The sequence below is a fragment of the Bos grunniens genome, chromosome 16, assembly GCF_055505025.1.
Source record: "Bos grunniens cultivar Pamir isolate PY7600 chromosome 16, Bosgru_T2T1.0, whole genome shotgun sequence".
Lineage (NCBI taxonomy): Eukaryota > Metazoa > Chordata > Mammalia > Artiodactyla > Bovidae > Bos > Bos grunniens.
This window is the reverse complement of record NC_141180.1, coordinates 61,018,511-61,038,075: the sequence shown is the minus strand read 5'-3', so window position 1 is coordinate 61,038,075 and position 19,565 is coordinate 61,018,511. Positions and strand designations below refer to the sequence as shown.

General features: G+C 41.4%; 1 protein-coding gene across 17 annotated transcripts in view; it reads right to left on the bottom strand.

The window, feature by feature from the left end:
- Positions 1 to 19,565, bottom strand: part of ESRRG (estrogen related receptor gamma) — a 695,415-nt gene that overhangs the window by 179,676 nt on the left and 496,174 nt on the right. For all 17 annotated transcript variants that reach the window (XM_086345306.1, XM_086345308.1, XM_086345300.1 and 14 more), the window contains one exon: positions 17,951 to 18,366. In XM_086345306.1, the coding sequence (XP_086201432.1) occupies positions 17,951 to 18,353 (403 nt within the window). In that variant the 5' untranslated portion in view covers positions 18,354 to 18,366. The remainder of the gene's footprint in view (positions 1 to 17,950; positions 18,367 to 19,565) is intronic.

The following is a 19,565-nucleotide window of genomic DNA, read 5'->3' as shown; positions in this document are numbered from 1 at the left end:
CAGAAACACATAGCTACCAAGGGCCAGAGCCACAATTAAAACTCAGGCACTCTGGATCCAGCATCTCTCCTCTTCACTGTGATGTTATGTTGCCTGACTTTAATCCTTAAAAGACATGAATTGAGCGTCATGATTGAGTGTTGCTTAGAACAGAAATGAAAAACAAAATTCTTATCTTCGAAGAGCCTGTTTTGTGTGGCTGTTGTTGTTGCTATTGTTGCTGGTGGGAAAGGAAATTTTGATGCCTACTGGGAGCAGGAGGATAGGGTGGATCTTGGCATTGTCTTGCTATTGTCAGACTTGTGGTACGTGGGCAGCTGTGGAGAGGATACGGTTGCTTTTGGAGAATGGAATCTCTCAACACCTCAGAAAGAAATCCCTCAACTCGTCTCTGTACCACTATGGTTTGTGACCAGTTTAAGTCCAGGGAAACCAAACAAACCATGTCACCAAAGCAACAGGTGTCAGATTGCAAACACGCATTTTCAAGATCCCCAAATCATGGGGATTGCTCATGATAGAAAAGAAACTGTCCTCCATAATCAGCAGGGTGTGCTCTGAAATGCATCTAAAGGGGAATAACAGTGTACAGTCAAAAAGACTGACTGATGAAAAGGATGGTGAATACAAATATCTCTCATCAAAGGTATGCAGAAATTTAATGTTTTTAGCTTTGATATGACATCTTCTTGCAAAGGGCAACTGTTCTTTTGCAGTGCAGAGAACATCCCCTATGTGACGTGTACCTATTGCATCTCTGTCTTTACGCTCCTATGGTACGGGGATCGTATCACAGAGTCTTCATAAAAGAGCTCAAAAACGACTAGTGCCACCAGAAAAGTGTTAGATCTGAGTTAAGCATAATTCCCCAAAATGGCGGCATTCGGTATCCAACCCCAACTTTCATGTGATCTTGCTCCACCCACCTACAAATTTTAAACAACTTTGATATGAGTCTGCCTGTGTCTCCTTTAAAACATACAACTAAAAACAAACAAACAAAAAGCAAAACAACAGTTTTCTAACAAAATACTCTTGGTGAACGGAAGAAATGCTAATTAAGTCTAATGCATCCACTCTATTTGGATAGAGTTTCCATGTGTACATTTTGCAGTGATGGTTACATAATGGTACAGAAAGTCCATATGTCAAGTGTGGAGGCATTAGGACCATATCCTATGTGACAAAAACAAATGACTCAAACAGGAATTTGACTTCATACCAATCTCGAGATCTTCCTCCTACCTTAAACAAGTAAAAGCAAGCATGCGAGTGTTAGTCACTCAGTAGTATCCAACTCTATGCCACCCCATGGACTGTAGCCTGCCAGGCAAAATTACTGGAGTGGGTAGCCATTTCCTTCTCCAGGAGATCTTCCTCACTCAGGAATTGAACCTGGGTCTCCTGCATTGCAGGCAAATTCCCAAAGCAAGCGTATCACTGTATACTGTCCCTAAGGGCTTTTTTCTCAAATGCTATCAGTGTACCCAGAACTCAAAAGAGACACTGGAATTAGATTCTTCCTCCCAGATCAAGTTCACATATTCAGCAAGTATATACCTACGTTCTCCAGAGAGGATATGGATTTGGGGTCATCCTGCTTGACACAAGTGATGGAAACTGATCTAAATTTAAACTGTAGTGATTCCAAGCTAAGACATTAGAGTCAAACAGGTTCAAATTCCAATTCTATCATTTCCTGTCTGAGTTGGGGAAAACTTTTAAATCTGAAGTTACTGTCTTTGTAAACGAAGTGGTCATGGGACCTAGCAACAGATACCTTAAGGGACTGCTGTGAAAATCAAATGAGATCATGTATTTTGAATGGACCAAGCAGAAGGCCTGACACAGAGTAAACCTCGATTATCAACCATCATAACAACAGTGTAATGATGCTCAGGAGAGGGACTAAGATGCAGGAAAAGGGCTAAGGGGGACTTGAGAAGAACCCAGGTGCTGGTCCTTAGCACAGAAATGAGGAGATCGCATCACTTCATGGCAAATAGATGGGGAAACAATGGAAACACTGACAGACTTTATTTTCTTGGGCTCCAAAATCACCGCAGATGGTGACTGCAGCCATGAAATTAAAAGATGCTTGCTCCCGGGAAGAAAAGCGATGATCAACCTAGACAGCATATTAAAAAGCAGAGACATTCCTTTGCCAACAAAGGTCCGTCTAGTCAAGGCTATGGTTTTTCCAGTAGTCATGTATGGATGTGAGAGTTGGATTATAAAGAAAGCTGAGCACTAAGAACTGATGCTTTTGAACTGTGGTGTTGGATAAAACTCTTGAGAGTCCCTTGGACTACAAGGAAATCAAACCAGTTCACCCTAAAGGAAATCAGTCCTGAACATTCATTGGAAGGACTGATGCTGAAGCAGAAGCTCCAATACTTTGGTCACCTGATGCGAAGAACTGGCTTATTAGAAAAGTCCCTGATGCTGGGAAAGATTGAAGGCAGGAAGAGAAGGGGACACAGAGGATGAGATGGTTGGATGGCATCACCGACTCAATGGACCTGAGTTTGAACAAGCTCCGGGAGTTGGTGATGGACAGGGAAGCCTGGTGTGCTGCAGTCCATGGGGTCACAGAGTTGAACATGACTGAGCAGCTGAACTGAACCGAGGAGATGCTGGGCAGAGAATTCCTCCTGGATGGTGCTAGGAAACCAAAAGATAGGAGCATAGTACGTCTGTTAAACCAACTGGCGCATTAGGAGATGCATAAGGCAATGTCCAAAAGTAAGTAACGACTTATCATCCTAGGGGTCAGGGGGTGTAGACAAGGCTGCCAGATGGATTCACAGTAAAACAGAGAAGCCGAAAGGAGGACCTGGAGAGCTGGGACTGTGCAGTGTTTGCGCCTGAAGACTTTCCTTTCGGAATGAAAACCTGGGCAGTTAGACTGTCTCCTCGGACAGGGTCTGCAGCAAAGGGCTTGTCATTTCTTCCCTGGTAGCTCAGACAGTAAAGAATCTGCCTGTGATGAAGGAGACCCAGGTTGGATCCCTGGATCAGGAAGATCTCCTGGAAAAGGAAATGGCAACTCACTCCAATATTCTTGCCTGCAGAATTCTAGGGACAGAGGAGCCTAGTGGGTTATCATCCATGGGGTCACAAACTGTCAGACACGACTGACCGACTAACACACACACAGAGAGGAGGAGTACAGAGGAAAACTGACAGGGGAGAGTGGGGGGCTTCCTGCTGGATGATGACGCAGGGGAGGGATGGTCCCATGCCTCTTTCAGGGAACACTCAATTCCCACTCCCTTAGAAAACAGCTGGGGTCTGCAAGCTTTTTCTTAAAGGGTCAGACAGTAAAGAGCTCAGCTTTGCAGGTCCTTAAAGAGTCCAGCGTGGGTCCTGTAGCAGCAGGAGGGCAGACACAGACAACGCAAGAATGGGCGTGGCTCTGTTCCCATAGACTTTCTTTAACAAAGTGAATTTGGCCCCCAGGGTCTTGGTTTGCTGATCTGGGGTCCAAAATGTATAGACAGAAGGCTGCAAGGATAAGAAATACTTTACAATCTATTATCCATTATTTTCTTTATTTTTTTGGTGGGTGGGGGGGCAGGGCTTAGGACCCTGTAAAGTAGCTTCTTACAAGTTAAGTTCAAAGTAGTCTCTGTAAATTGATAATATCTGAGATGAACAGGTGGCAGGATGAGTTGGAGGGCTTTTGCTTTAAAGATTTACAAAATTTGATATTGTTATCCACCTAAAACAGAATCTGAGGACTCTGGAGACAGAGAGAGTATTCCAGATGCAAGGAAGCAGTGAAGATGCTCTGGAAGCAAGAGAAAAAATGAAAAGGTGTAATCAAGGACAAATCTTGGTCTGTATTTGTTCCTTTGAAGATTCTTGTGCTTGCCTCTGATCTTCCCCAAATGGAAACTATGATAATAGCATGCAATGAAAAAAAAATGAATGTCAGAATATAGATTTGGGATATGCTTTCAGATTCACTCTAAAGCATTCAGAACTTAAGCTCTAAATTCTAAATTAATCCATATTTTCTTGTACTAAATTCTGTTCTTTGTAGGATTACTCAGGGATGCCCTTCTTAAAAAAAAAATATATGACTGTTTTTTAAAATTTTTTCAAACCAGAATAAAACAAGAGTTAATTCCAAAGAATACAACTGTTTCCTATAAACATACAGATGCATTCATATAATCACTTTTTAAAAAAATCTCTTCTAACTAGCACTCATCATAAGAAAAAAAAATGGACTCTGACCTGCCTTCTGTTGTGGTCACAAAGTTTAGTAAGTGCACAGCTATCCCTACATCAAGACAGGAGGAGAAATAAGCCTCTTTTCTCCTGAACTCAAGAAAGAAAGAGTCTGGGAAGTGTTATCAGTGGTAAGTGTACATTTTTAGGATCCATCTAAGACCAGCAACTAAAAATCTAGTGGCAAAACGATTGTCAGCAGATAAAGTCCAGGGAACGGACACAGAAAACCGATTGGGTGGTACTGAAGACTTGCACTCTCAAACTTCATCTTTAGGGGATTTGGGAAAATGAATGATAAAAAATTAGATATTTTTAAGACTTACTTCTGACTGCCTTCTTTTTATAAACCTTTAACATCTAATCATAACTGAAAATATTCTTAATTCCCCATTTTTATTGTATTTTAACAACTTAATGGAAAATTTTACCCATGAACTGAAATCTCTTAAGAAAAATTCAGGCTAGAATTATTCCATGCTTGAAAAGATTTTTAAATATACAAGGCAGATTAATATGGGGGTTAACAGCTCAGGCTCTGAGTTCAGATTGGGATCCAAGTGTGTTTGGATAATTCCTTCTCTGTGCCTGGTGGTGAACTTTACAGATGTTCCACATCTATAAGTAATACCGTGATACTATAATGGTGGTATCTACTCTAATGGAATGATGAAAGGATGAAACAAGATAATTAATGTAAAACACTTAGAATAATGTGTGGCGAATTTTAAGAATTGAATATATTATTATTATGAAAAATTAACAAACATTTCATATATTACTGGTATAAAGGCATTGCATTCAATTGGAGAGGGTGAAACCAGCTGTTTACATTGTCCACATAACGTAATTATTTATGGATAGGCTTTGGTAGCTAAAAGAGGAACTTCAAAAAAGAACTTTAACTTTGGGAAGCATCTGAAACACCTCAAAATGTTTAAACATTCACCTTACACTCATGAGGATGGTACGAAAAAAAAAAAGAAAAGAACAAGTGTTGCAGAGGATACAGAGAAATTAGAACACTTGTGCACTGTTGGTGAGAGGGAAAATGGTGCAGCATCTACAGAAAACAATATGGAGGCTCCCCAAAAATTATAAATAGAGCTACCATATGATCGAGCTACCCTGCCTCTGGGCATTTTACCTAAAAAACTGAAAGCAGGATCTCGAAGAGATATCTGTACAACCATGTTTATTACATCATTATGGGCAATAACCAAGAGGCAGAAATGACCTCAGGTCCACTGATGAATGAGTGGAAGAAGCACACGTGGTATATAAATATAATAGAGTATCACTCAGCTCCTAAACAACAGCGGGACTTCCCTGGCAGTCCAGTGGTTAAGAATCCGCCTTCCAATGGAGGGGATGTAGGTTCAGTCCCTGGTCAGGGAGCTAAGATCCCACATGTGGGGGTGGGGGTCGGGGGCGAGACTAAGCCTGCACCACAACTGCTGAGCCCATGTGCTCAGAGTCACAAGCCCACACGGAAGTGCAAGGAAACATCCCCCATGCCTCAGTGAATATCCTGCATGCTGCGTAAGACCCGACTGAGCCAAATAAATAATTTTTAAAAATAAATAAATAAATAAAATTTAAAAGGAAATCCTGATATACGCTACAGCACGGTTAAACTGAGGATAGTATGCTAAGTGAAACAGACCAGTCACAAAAAGATACATATGACATGATTCTGCCTATAGGGGGTACTGAAGTAGTTAAACTCACAGAAACAGAAAGTAGAATGGTGATCACCAGGGGTTGGGGGGAGGGAAAAACCGGGAGTTGCTACTTAATTGGTATAGAGTTTCATTTTTGCAAGATGAGATCATGCTGGCTATCTGTTGTACAACCATGTGCATACAGTTCTCACTAAAGTAACGTATCCTTAAAAATGGTTAAGATGGAAAACTAAGTTTGATACTATGTTATGTACATCTTTTATGCTTTTTACCACAAAAAGAAATAAATTAAAAATACATTGGAACATCATTAATTTAAATAGAAACTTATATTTACTTTTGGTATATATCAGAATACTTTCCCAACATCCATTACCTAATTTTAATTTCATGTAAAATTCTGAAATGGTGTAAGAGGATACCAGTGACCAAGCTTCAACACTGTTGAATCCTAATAACTTCAAGCAACTTCAAAGAGAAAGCTAATTAATGCCCTGTGTATACTTTATCACTTCTAAGATGTTATCTAACTTTATCAAGTAATATATCAGAAAAATGAACAATGGCCTTGGGCTTTACCAGTAGAGAAAAAAAATTCTGACCCATGCCACTGACCCTGTCATTCCTCACAACCTGCCTCACTGTTTCCAGAACCTGAATTCTCACAAGTAACAAATCATCAGATTCAAATCATATTGAGACACAGACTGCTGCAACTAAATACCAAAAAAGTGAGGCACATCAATAGGAATTTCAGGCAACAAAACTCTCATCACATTTTTTTGTTGCTGTTTCCTTTCCTACCCTAAGGATGAACATTTTAATGTACCCTAACTGGATTTTCCCTGATAGCTCAGATGGTACAGAATCTGCTTGCAACGTGGAAGATCCAGGTTTGATCCCTGGGTCAGGAAGATTCCCCTGAAAAAGGGAATGGCTACTCACTCCAGTATTCTTGCCTGGGAAACCCCATGGGCAGAGAAGCTTGGGGTGGGGGGCCACAGTCTGTGGGTTCGCAAAGGGTCAGCCACGGCTGAAAGGCTAACACTAACTAGATTTAGGGCTTCCCCAGGAGTTCAGTGGTAAAGAATCTGCCTGCTAATGCAAGCAATTCAGTTTCAAGCCCTGGGTTGGGAAGATCCCCTGGAGGAGGAAATGGCAACCCACTCCAGTATTCCTTACCTGGGAAATCCCATGGACAGAGGAGCCTGGCGGACTATAGTCCATGGAGTCGCAAGAGACTTGGACGTGACTTAGCGATTAAACAACAACTGGATTTAGTCAGAACCAATTCTGCATTTATGGGGAAAAGGGTCTTATCATGTAATTACTTTAATATACGTTAAAATGTGCATTTTGAAAAGTATAAAGTACAATATACCATTCCTATTATTTGTCCTCAAGCATTTAATAGGATGCTCTGTAGATGAGGGCCAGTTGTTCTGTGAAGGAAACAGCCCTATTTGTCAGGGTTTGGTTCTGAGTAAGGGAAAAGAATGAAAGCTATGTTAAGACAAGTATTGATATCTTTGCTCAGGAGTTTATCTTGTCATCAAAGAATAGCCTCTAGCCTCCTCCTCAAAACAGTCATAATACTGGACTTGAGTGCAAATCCAGTGATCTGCAAAGTATCAGCCACACCCCATTACCTAAGGAGGCCCACCACAGATACAAAAATCCATCTGGTTAACAAACAGGAAAGTAAGTGAGATTTTTAAAAGAATTAAGTGGAACTGATCCATGAAGTCCTTTGGACTTCATGTAAACAGCACAAACTTTCTTCTCACCAGTGACTTGCCGGGAAAACTGGTGTGGAGTGCTGGCAGAGGTAGTACCTTTGACCATGGCAGGCTGGGACAGGGCAGGATTATTTGTTGTTTAGTTGCTGGCATCCAACTCTTTGCCACCCCATAGACTGCAGCCTGCCAGGCTCCTCTGTCCATGGGATTTTTCAGCCTAGAGTACTGGAGCGGGTTGCTATTTCCTTCTCCAGGGGATCTTCCTGACCCAGGGATCAAACCCAGGTCTCCTGCATTGGCAGATGAGTTCTTTACCACTGAGCCACCAAGGAAGCCCAGGGAAAGAGAATTACTCACCAACAAATTCCCTGGAAGAAATGGGAATGCATGTGCTTATGGGAGAGGTCCCATAAGAAAGTAACTAAGTCAGGGACAGGTAAAAATGGATGGCACAGGTGGATCAGGACACAACCACAGAGGGTACCGGGGTCACGCCAGCTCCACCCACATTCAGCACCAAGGAGCTCCTCTCCTTCCTGGCTGCTATTATTACTTCTGAGGACGCAACCTCAGGTGAACCAGGGGAAATGGATTTTATTTTCTGAGTACAGAGGGTTTTATTCAAGAAAATAAAGTTTACAAAAATTCAAGAGAGAGAGAGCACAGCCTCTTAAATATACATGTAAAGATAATCCAGAATAACATTCTTATTTTTCTGATTATATCAAGAAGGCCATATCACAGTAGAATCAATGAAAAATATATTAATATTACAGATATATTAGGAAGTTAAAGTACGAAAATAGAAGTTAAAAAAGTTACTAACAAGTTTGTACTTTTATTTATCATAACTGTTACACTTTTAAGATGAGTGATATTACTACTACAAAGTGTCTTTTTTAATAAATAAAAATAAACATAATGTAATTTACCAGAGGGTCATAAAATACATGCTGTAACTTCTTCTCAACCACCGTGAAATAACATAGACAGTAAAAGAGGGGTCATTTATTTCGCAGATATACTGCTTAGGAAAGTGAATTTTGTCAGCCTAAATTGACTAATTATCCAATCTCACTAATTTGACGGTGAACTACAGTTGGACTTTTTACCATGGCATTAAAAAGTTTCATTGCAAACTCTTTTTCTCCTTGAATGCCACCGGCACAAACTCCTTACGTGAGATGGGTTCTTATCTACAGTCACCCAACTGGAAAATACACCCTTTCAGGAGGTTAAAATAATATGTTGATTTTAAATGACTTTCAAAATACAGTAACGTAATGCAATGTGCTTAATAAACATGTAAATGACACCAGAGACGCTGGTGTTGCAAATGTGAGCTCCTAACATCTGAAGGACAAAAAAACAGTGAGGCTCATTACATTTTCTTCTGTTTTCCTTTCCATGATCAAAGACCAACTATGCAATTTATTCTCTGAAAATAAACACTCTTATTTTATACAACCAAGATCCAACTTTTTGTCAGTTACTCTAAATGCTACTTTATTTTCATTTACATTGATTCTGTTTTCTGACTAGCTGGCTGATATACACATGTATATGTCATCGGGAGCAGTGAAAAGAGGCTAGAAAATTCTGATTCCTGGGGAAAAAAAAATTCTGAAAACTAAAATAAAAGACTAAAAAGATCATGGTAGAGAACTTGATTTCAATTTAAATAAATAACATGCAAGCAAAAGTCCTCTGAAATGAAAACTTTGGTAATCAATATCGCCCACAAGGAAGATGAAATGAGGGTGTTTACCTACACTATGGCCAGCTTTCAAATCTAGCCCTAGGTCTGTTTTTGTATGACTCAGCGTCTGCCTGCAGTGCGGGAGACCCAGGTTCGATCCCTGGGTCGGGAAGATCCTCTGGAGAAGGAAATGGCAACCCACTCCAGTATTCTTGCCTGGAAAATCTCATGGATGGAGCCTGGTAGGCTACAGTCCATGGGGTCGCAAAGAGTCGGACACGACTGAGTGACTTCACTTCACTTACTTCACTTCAAGCCCAGATTGGTTTTTATGTTCTTAAACAGCTTAAAAAGTAAAACAAAGCAAAACCTGAGTAAGTGACAGGGCAAGTATACACGACCTAAGATATTTACTATCTGTTTTATTATCTGGTTCCTTATAGAAGAATTTTGTTGCCCTTAGCTCTTCAACAACCTCAGAAGTGATGACAATTTAGGCCAATTCCTAAAAGTCAGAACAATCCATGAAAAAAGAATCACCACTCACTTACCCTGAGAAGTGGGCGCACTAAGTCAAAACTGAGACAGAGTAAACTATAAATTGTGCTGTTTCCTGAAACATCTATTCACGTAACATTCTCTACCCATGGATAAAGTCTTTGATACTGAGTTTTCCTATTAAAAACACTGAACCTAACAATTAAAATAACAGGAGAAAGATTACTTCTCATTCTTCTCATTGATAACCTGGCCACATTCATGCATGTCAAAAAAATCAGACAACACTGGCATCAAAGGCAAGGAAAAGTGGAAAAAGGCAATTAAACATAACAAGAACAAGCTCTGAGTTAGAGCAAATTGCGGTTTAGAAAATATTTCTTCTGAAAATATTACCTCCATATTTAACAGTGCAAACAAACTAATGATCACAGGTTCATCACGATGGTTTAGATATTTCTATATTATTTTGGATTTTAATTTTAAAACATACTAGTTTTAAAGCTGCCATTTACAAACAGAGGAAATTCTTTTCTCTAAATGCTGTTTGAGTTAAACAGATAGTACCTGATTATTTTCCACGGGAAGGTTCATATGATATACAGACACTCAATTTGTAAGTTATTTCCTCCAGTGCTGCAAATATTCTATTCTAAGACTAAAATAGCACAGGAAGGCAAAGAAAATGCTACCTCCAGGAAAGAGCCTCTAGAACTAGGCAGCCAGCTTCAGGAAGGAGTCAGCAATTCAGGATGGAAAAGAATAGCATTTGCAAAGGCTGTGCCCAGACACCTTCAGCAGATGCCTTGCAGGCAAATTCCTCCTCTTTAAAGCCCTGTGTTTAAGGTGGGATTTAAGGCTCTTATCAGTGTCACCTTTAGACTCAGACTAGAAGGGCCCCCACCTGAAGGCCCCAGGCTTTAGAAAGCATCAAGGTGGGAGCCCTTCCACAGCCAAAGAAGATAACCCCTCCCAGATCCACCCCTTGTATACTTGTATACCTGCTGCTGCTGCTGCTAAGTCGCTTCAGTTGTGTCCCACTCTGTGCGACCCCATAGACAGCAGCCCACCAGACTCCCCCGTCCCTGGGATTCTCCAGGCAAGAACACTGGAGTGGGTTGCCATTTCCTTCTCCAATGCATGAAAGTGAAAAGTGAAAGTGAAGTCGCTCAGTCATGTCCAACTCTTCGAGACCCCATGGGCCGCAGCCTACCAGGCTCCTCCGTCCATGGGATTGGGACTCCCTCATTCCTGGGATAAACCTCCACAAGGTCCATTCCAGGGCCTGCATTAATCTCTCCCCTGGGTCCCTCCTCTGGAAGGTGGCTTGGCCTGGACCTCACTCCTTGTGTGCACATTACACAGCCCATGCATGATCAAGGTGCAGCTGTTAGGAAGAGGTGGGTGGGCCTTGGACATGGGGGCAGAGGTATGCTGATATACCAGACAGGATGCGAGGCACGGGTGAAGGGAGAGAAATGGGCTCTCCTTCTACCGCTTCTTCCTGATACAAAACACCTGAATCTAAGAATTAAAAATGCCAAGCTGGCCTCTCAGGCCATTATGAAGGCATATTTGCTCGGAGAACAGAACATATTTGACTTGGTGGTGGTGGCTTAGTTGCTTCAGTCCCATGTCTAACTCTTGTGATCCTGTGGACTGTAGCCCCCCAGGATCCTCTGTCCATGGGATTTCCAGGCAAGAATACTGGAGTGGGTTGCCATTTCCTTCTCCAGGGGATCTTCCTGACTCAGGGATGCAGGTGGTCTCCTGCACTGCAGGCGGATTCTTTACTGAGCCACAAAGGAACCCCCTTACCAGTTTATTATCTTGATTTATAAACATTTAAATATTTACACAGTATATGGGTGCCCACTATACTCCCATCTCAGAGCCCACAGATATCTGCAGTGGACTTCGTTCTCACGACGGTCACTCCTATATCTCACGCAGCAAAGATATTCTGTTCTTTTTATTTACTAAATTTCACATTTAAAGCTTAACTGGGATATTTTAAGTTACAAGACTCAGGCTCCCTTTCTGATTTACCTAGTTTTCCATCCATAGGGGGAAAAAAAATTGATCACCATAAAACTATATAAAACCAATCAAATTTCCCAATCAGCCCACCGAAATGCCTCCTAGTCTAAAACAGTGCTATTGTGAGGAATGGTTACAGGAAAATTTTGAGGGTTTATTATCAGAACGTGGCTCAGACGGTAAAGTGTCTGTCTACAATGTGGGAGACCTGGGTTCAATCCCTGGTTTGGGAAGATCCCCTGGAGAAGGAAATGGCAATCCACTCCAGTACTATTGCCTGGAAAATCCCATGGACAGAGGAACCTGGTAGGTTACAGTCCATGGGGTCGCAGAGTCGGACACGACTGAGCGACTTCACTTCCCATCAGAACAAAAGGGTGGGGAGCTGTGAGCTGAGAAGGCCGCAGGTCCTTCTAGTTTACCGTCACAGACCCCTCTTTGCCTAGAGTATTTGCCCGCCCAGTGCTTTGGTATCCTAGTCACACTGTCCATATCAACCAAAGTCAATCATTTACTGAGCACTTACTGTGGGTCAGGCACTTTGACAGTCTCTCATTTAACCCTTACCTTCTGTGGCTCAGACGGTAAAGAGTCTGCCTACAATGCGGGAGACCTGGGTTCGATCCCTGGATCAGGAAGATCCTCTGGAGAAGGAAACGGAAACCCACTCCAGTACTCTTGCCTGGAAAATCCCATGGACGGAGGAACCTGGTAGGCTACAGTCTATGGGGTCGCAAAGAGTCGGACACGACTGAGCGACTTCACTTTCACCTGTGAAAGGGAGGCACGGAGAAGTTGTGGCCTCTCAGCACATAAGCAGCTAAGACTTGAACCTGGTTTTACATGAATTCAAAACCCATTTGAAAATGAATATCTTTTAAAAAAAATTATCCCCTACTTTTTAAATATAAAGTTTCTTTTTAAAAGGGTGGATATCATATTTCTAGCATAAGAATAAATGGTTGAAAATGGTTATATTAATCATATATTTAGTAAACATAATATATAACATATGTAATATAATACATATTTTTATATAGAAATAAGAACTTTTGGGGGTTAGTGTTTTATAAATTAAATAATGAAATATATATTGAGTTTTGGGGATATAAAGATATTTTCCTTCTCTTATCGCCTTAACAAGAGTCCAGGGAAAACTCTTAATGATACCAAAAAAATACAAAATCCCACACATACACAAAAATTTTCACTCATTTATGCATCGAGGCCAAAGGTAGAATTAGAAAATAATCAGAAAAATGATTATTACACACAAAAATGAATAAGCTTAGAAAATGGCAATGAAATCACTGCTGCCATTGTAATGCTGTGTGATAAAAGAACTGTCAAAAGCCTCTAAAAAGTTTTTTATTCAGCAGAAAAGAAAAAAGATAAAACCAACTAAAACCTTCCAGAACTGTTGACTTTTACCTAAGTGCTGACCTAATTCAATAGTTTTCCAATGATAATTTGACCAGCCAATAAATAAAATATGCCTTTCTGGTGGAAAATATGCCTTTCTGTTTGACTTTCACTGAAATCTATGATTAATTGCCTCTCACAACCAGAATAACCACATTCAGCTTTGACAAGAACAAGTCTCATTACTTTTCTTAACATGTGCTCCAGATATTTGTTCTTTTGGCTCTAAATTTAAGCATGTTGCTCAACTGTTAAAATGTGTTACATATTGGATAGCCAATCTTAAATTATTATAACAAGAAATAAAAATTCTAAAGTGGCAATATTCCCCGTGACTATGGCTTTGAATACATATGTCCCTTAGTCAAATCAACAAGAGCGTGCTGAACCAGGAAGCCACACTTACATAATGCCTTGCCCATATGGGTTGTGAGATTGCAGAAAGACTTGTTCTTAAGGAAAGTTGCGTAATCTTTTCTGATTCTCCAGGAGAGCTTCAAGGGAGGGAAAGGCAGAGACTACTATCCATCAAGGATAGTTTGGCTCTAGTGCTGCCTGAAGACATGAGAATGGATGTTACAGTCCTTTCCACATCAGAATGAGCATCTGTGATGTTGCAACAGATCCGGGCCACTTTCAACATCTTCCCAGTTGCATCGCTATCACTCGTTGGCTGCAGAAAGGAGGGGCTGTTCCAATCTCCCTTACAATTACCACCCTAATTATTACATTACACTTTCACAATCTAATCCCTTTATTTGCCTCACTGCCTTTTTGGGGCTAAGTAAGCACCACGGCATGACGCCCGCTGATGTAGCTAGCAGGGTAGCTGGGTAGCTGGAGTGCCTCCCAGCTGCCAGCTACAAGCACAGCCAGGTGGGCAAGTCCAGAGTCTAATCTGGACAGTGACATGTCTGCCTCCTGCTCAAAATCCTTGGAAGTTGCTCTTTCCAATATGGAGTAGAACTGAGCACTAACACATCAATGCCAAGAACCACCCTGTGCTTCGCCCTGGGAAGCTTTTGGTAGCATTTCAGCATCTAAGGGAGCAGCAGCAACAGAATTCCAATTGCTCTATTCCAGGGATCCCTGGGAAGCTTTTGGTAGCATTTCAGCATCTAAGGGAGCAGCAGCAACAGAATTCCAATTGCTCTATTCCAGGGATCTCTGGTAAGTAACTACTGCATGGCTATTAACAGCTCAGCAATAGAATTTCTTTCTTTTTTTGAAACAACTATCAGGAAATGTTTGCACAAAGTGGTCCTATCTTTAGGACAACATACTGGAAATACATACTGAGGACCAAGTTGTTTAATCCTGCCTCCCAACCAAAATCTCTGGTATTCCCTCAAGGTTGGAGACATTTATAGGAGGAATTTACCTCAATCCACAAACCTCTGGGAACCAAGCTTTCAGAAAACATGGCTAAGCTGAAACTCAAACCAATACACTGCCAGGCCCACAGTAGATTTTAAGTCAATATCTGTTGACCTTGGATCAATAGTTAGACCCCGAGTTGTGTAAACGGAGTTAACAAAATCAAATTACTAACAGTTTAAATTTGGGATGCTCCGTAGCATCCATATTCTAATATCGTGGGGCAATGCTTCCAAGAACCTCCAAATTTGAAGTGTCTTCCTTCTCAAGTTTTGCAATCTAGTAAGTAGGCTGAGATGGCACTAGCGGTGAACAATCCACCTGCCAATACAGGAGACATAAAAGAGGAGTGAGTCAGGAAGATCTCCCGCAGGAGGAAATGGCACCCAACTCCAGTATTCTTGCCAGGAGAACTCCATGGACAGAGGAGCCAGTCAGGCTACAGTCCATAGCGTTGCAAAGAGTCAGACACGACTGAGCGTCTGAGCACAGCACACAAGCAGGCTGAAGGGCCTCCATGGTGGCTCAGTGGTAAAGAACTCGCCTGCCAATGTAGGAGATGCAGGTTCGCTCCCTGGGTCAGGAAAATCCCCTGGAGAGGGAAATCGCAACCCACACCAGTCTTCTTCCCTGGGAAATCCCACAGACAGAAGAGCCTGGCGAGCTATAGTCCATAGGGTCGCAAAAGAGTCAGACAGTACTTACCAACTAAGCAACAACAGCAAGAAAGCTGAAGAAATATGTTCAAATGCCCCAAAGTGAGAGGAAGCTTTGCATACAGACCATCATTCTTTTTACTTACTTACTTTACATTTGATTTTGTATTTCATTTTATCCAGAAGCATTCCTTGAGGTAGGTCTTAATGCCTTCAGTTTACAGATGAGAATAAAGGAAATAAAGATCCAGTGGATGAAGGATTTTTGTAAGAAAATGCTAATAAAATATGGCAATGACGATCCATTAAATATGAAGATACAGCTAGGAAAATATTTAGGTAATTCATATGTACTCACACTAACTTGGCTTGTGTTCTTCAGTTAAATCTATGAGAGGCTATGAAAAGATGAGGCTGAAAGATTCATTCTATTATATGTTATAATTTCTTGAACAACTGTGCACTTTAACTCTTTAACTGTGTGTTCATCAGCCATACATCAAGGAAACAATCATGTAATGGACAACACAAAAGCAAGTGGGAGATGGAACCTCCCTATAGTCTTCATTGCATCTGGGTGAGATTTGCCCTCACACATGCTCTTAAAAGAAAGGGTAGAAGATAACTCTGTGCCCATAAAGGGTTTCAGAATCACCTTTTGTTGGAACATTTAGAAGGATTAGAGTTTAACAAACATCATCTCTTTTGTGCTTTAAAACCAGGAAGCATGTCACACATTTATTAAACTGATTCCAGTTATGTCCAACAAGGGACCAGTAGATGACAAAGGAGAGTTGCCAGCGTTAAATCAGCAGCAACACGGTAACAGAGCTGTGGTTCCCAAACTCTGAGCATCAGAATCACCTGGAGGGCTTGGCAAAGCACGTATTGCTGGGTCCACCCCCAGGGATGCTGATGGAGGTAATCTGGGATGCAGGATGGGAATAATCTGCCTTTCTAACAAATTCCCCAATGATGCTGCTGATACTCCTGAATCAGAGCTCACACTTTGAGAAGCACTGTTACAGAACACAGCACAGTACAGGGCAGTGGTTCTTAACCTCAGTTTTACCTGAAGCATTAACTAGGAAGCTTTCAAAACCCCCCACTTGCCCTGGCTGCACCCAAAGCCAATTAATTCCGAATTTGGGGGTATGAGCCCAGATATCAACATTTTTTTACATCTCCGGGTAAGTCCAGTGAGCCCACAAGGTTAAGAACCACTGATACCTGGGAAGACAGATAACATTTTGGATTTGGCACAAGGCTTGTGGGCTCTTGGTTTCCCCACCAGGGATTAACCTGGGCCCTTAGCAGTGAAAGCACGGAGGCCTTAACCATTGGACCACCAGGGAATCCCCAGAAGATACATCTTGTAAATCACTGAGCAGAACAGAATCACTGGTATGCTAGAGGCACTCAAGAAACAAAGATTCTTTCCTTCCTCTGTTTTCTTGAAAGTGTATCACAAAGCATATAGAAAGGTGAAATGTAGTTTTCTGTAAGGATATATATCCATAGCTTTGAAAAGGAGTTGAGTTTTGTCTTTGTGGATTCCTAAAGGTCACATACAAATTTCAACCATAGTTTCTACATTTTTGTGTGGGAAATAATACTGCTATTTGTAAATCTGGAGACCTATACAGTTTTGATATGTCATACATGTTGGACACATATTTAATAATTCAGTATAGTTTGGTAAGTTTTTTATATAAACTCATTAAAAAGGTAGGGAAAGTGTGTCTATGCACAGGAAAAGAAGGTAGGCCATAGAAAATTAAATTTGTCTCCAGAGGTGATTCTCAGAGTGTAGTCCCTGGACCAACAATAGCAGCATCATCTAAAAATCTGTTAGAAATATAAATTCTCACATTCCTACTCAAGACAGAGCTAATGAATCAGAAGCTCTGGGAGTGGGTGATCTGCATTTTCAGAAGACCTCCAGGTGAGTGTGATGCATACTCTAGTTTGAAAATCACTGGTCTGAAATATTTATTATTTTAGCTCTAAGAAGAACAGAAGAGGTAAAAACACAATTTATCCAGGGCATAGATAGGGCTTCCCTGGTGGCTCAGCAGTGAAGAATTCGCCTCCAAGGCAGGAGACAGCCTGCAATGCCTATGACCTGGGTTCGATCCCTGGGTCAGAAAGAACCTCTGGAGAAGGAAACGGCAATTCACTCCAGTATTCCTGCCTGGGAAATCCCATGGATAGATGGGGTTGCCAGCACTGGACACAACTCTGCAACTGAACTACCACCACCACCATCCTGTACACATCAGTTCAGTTGCTATCTAGATACCCCCCTGCTCTAATAATAGCTGTGTTCTTTTAAACTCCACCCAAAGCTTATTATCATTCCACCCCTGGAGCTTGACAGTAAAGGTGGAATTGATAGGGAGCAAATGGAGGGGCGGAGTCTATTCTACAAATCCTCCACTATCAATTTTAATCTATTTCTATTTTGTAAGCAAGATAGAATTAAGATGGTAAAACTAGATTAACTAGGACAAGAACCCAGAAAACCAACTAACCAACCATCATATGAGTGGGAAGAGTGGGTATCGCCAGGTGGGTATCGAGACCCTCGCTCACCTTGAATCGTCCTCTTGAAGAACGCCTTGCAGGCTTCACAGGATGCCACCCCATAGTGGTACCCAGACGCGATGTCGCCACACACTAAACACAGTCTCTTGGGCATCGAGTTGAGCATGTATTCACACTTGGTCTGGGGATCTTCAACAATGGTGCTGGAGCAGTCGTCATACAGTTTCCGGACAGGCCCACTACCTCCTAGGATAGGAGCAGAAGGGTAGAGAGGCGGCGAGTCAAGTCCGTTCTGATGGCCATTCATGGTTGAACTGTAGCTCCCGCTGGCGTCCGAAGAGCCACCTGGGCTGTGGTGGTTGACGCTGTCCGTCAGGGAGGCCGGGCTGGAGGGTTCCGTCTTGATGAAGGACGAACAGCTGGAATCAATGTGTCGATCTTTGTTTGACATTCTGCAGAGAAGCCTGAGGTGGAGGGAGATACAAACAGAAGGAGAAAGAGAAGGATAGAGTGTCAAACACAAAGACCAAAACAGGTAGAGACAAAGAGGAGGTGAAAAAACAAGAGGAAATGGAAGGGAAGGTTGAAGGAAGGAAAAAAAAAAAAAAAAAGACAAGAATTCATATGTTAAAGACTTGGCTCCTTGAGAGTGCAGCCTAAGAGCTGGGGCCTACACATCATTCGCTAGTCAATATCTCTTGTTCTACAACAAGGTAATCAGCATAAGGGCGTGACAGGGTTACATCAAAGTGCCCAGACAGACCATAAACAAAAGCTCTAAGGGATCCATTTCCTTTCATTTTAATACCTTTCTCTTGGAGAAGTCAATATCTAAATCAACTCTCTAGATTCTAAATTTATCCACGGAAGAAGAGTAATTGGTAAGGTCTGTATCATTTCTAAAATTACATTTATCCTCACTCTACTTTTCTCTTCCATTTTCGGATGTTGCAATCATTGTATTACGAGCAGAACCCAACTTTTATTGTCAAGACCAAACAGATGATTCCTCAGCTCTGTAATTACTGTTTGTCAGCATGCTCCATAAGCATAACCGTGTCTTTTATTGATCTAAGACACATAGGGAATATATCCTCACTCACTTTGCCTCTTTATTTAAATTGCTCTATTTCCTAGACATTTAGCGATAGAGAAAGATTTCAAGGATAAAATTCTCACCAATATTTAAGGATTACTTCCTCGAGCCCACAAAACAGGGAAATGATTACCGGCATCGATTAATAAATATGTACATGTGTTTACGAGTGTATGTGTTTGCGTGTGTGATCTACCACCGTCAACAACAAGAATCACTAAAAGCCATTTGAGCTTTCAGTCTACCTGTGAATCCATAAATCTGATACTCTATACTCAGGAAAGTAAGGATGTATCAGATTCTGTCCTGAAAAAATAAGACTTGTGGTGGTCTCTCTTTGTCCCCTGCCTTTGCTCTTTTAACATCATACCTCCTAAAAGGAAATATGATGAAGCATCTAATCTGACGAACTCTCTCTCTTATTTAGAAGAAACGGTCCATCCCTCTTACTTTGTCGGACCCATAAGTGATTAAATTTCTGAAGAGGTAATTAGATGAAAAGACGTAATTGGTCCTATTTTCTTTCCGGTTAGCCACAGTGCAAAACCCCTTTTAGCAAAGTCTCTA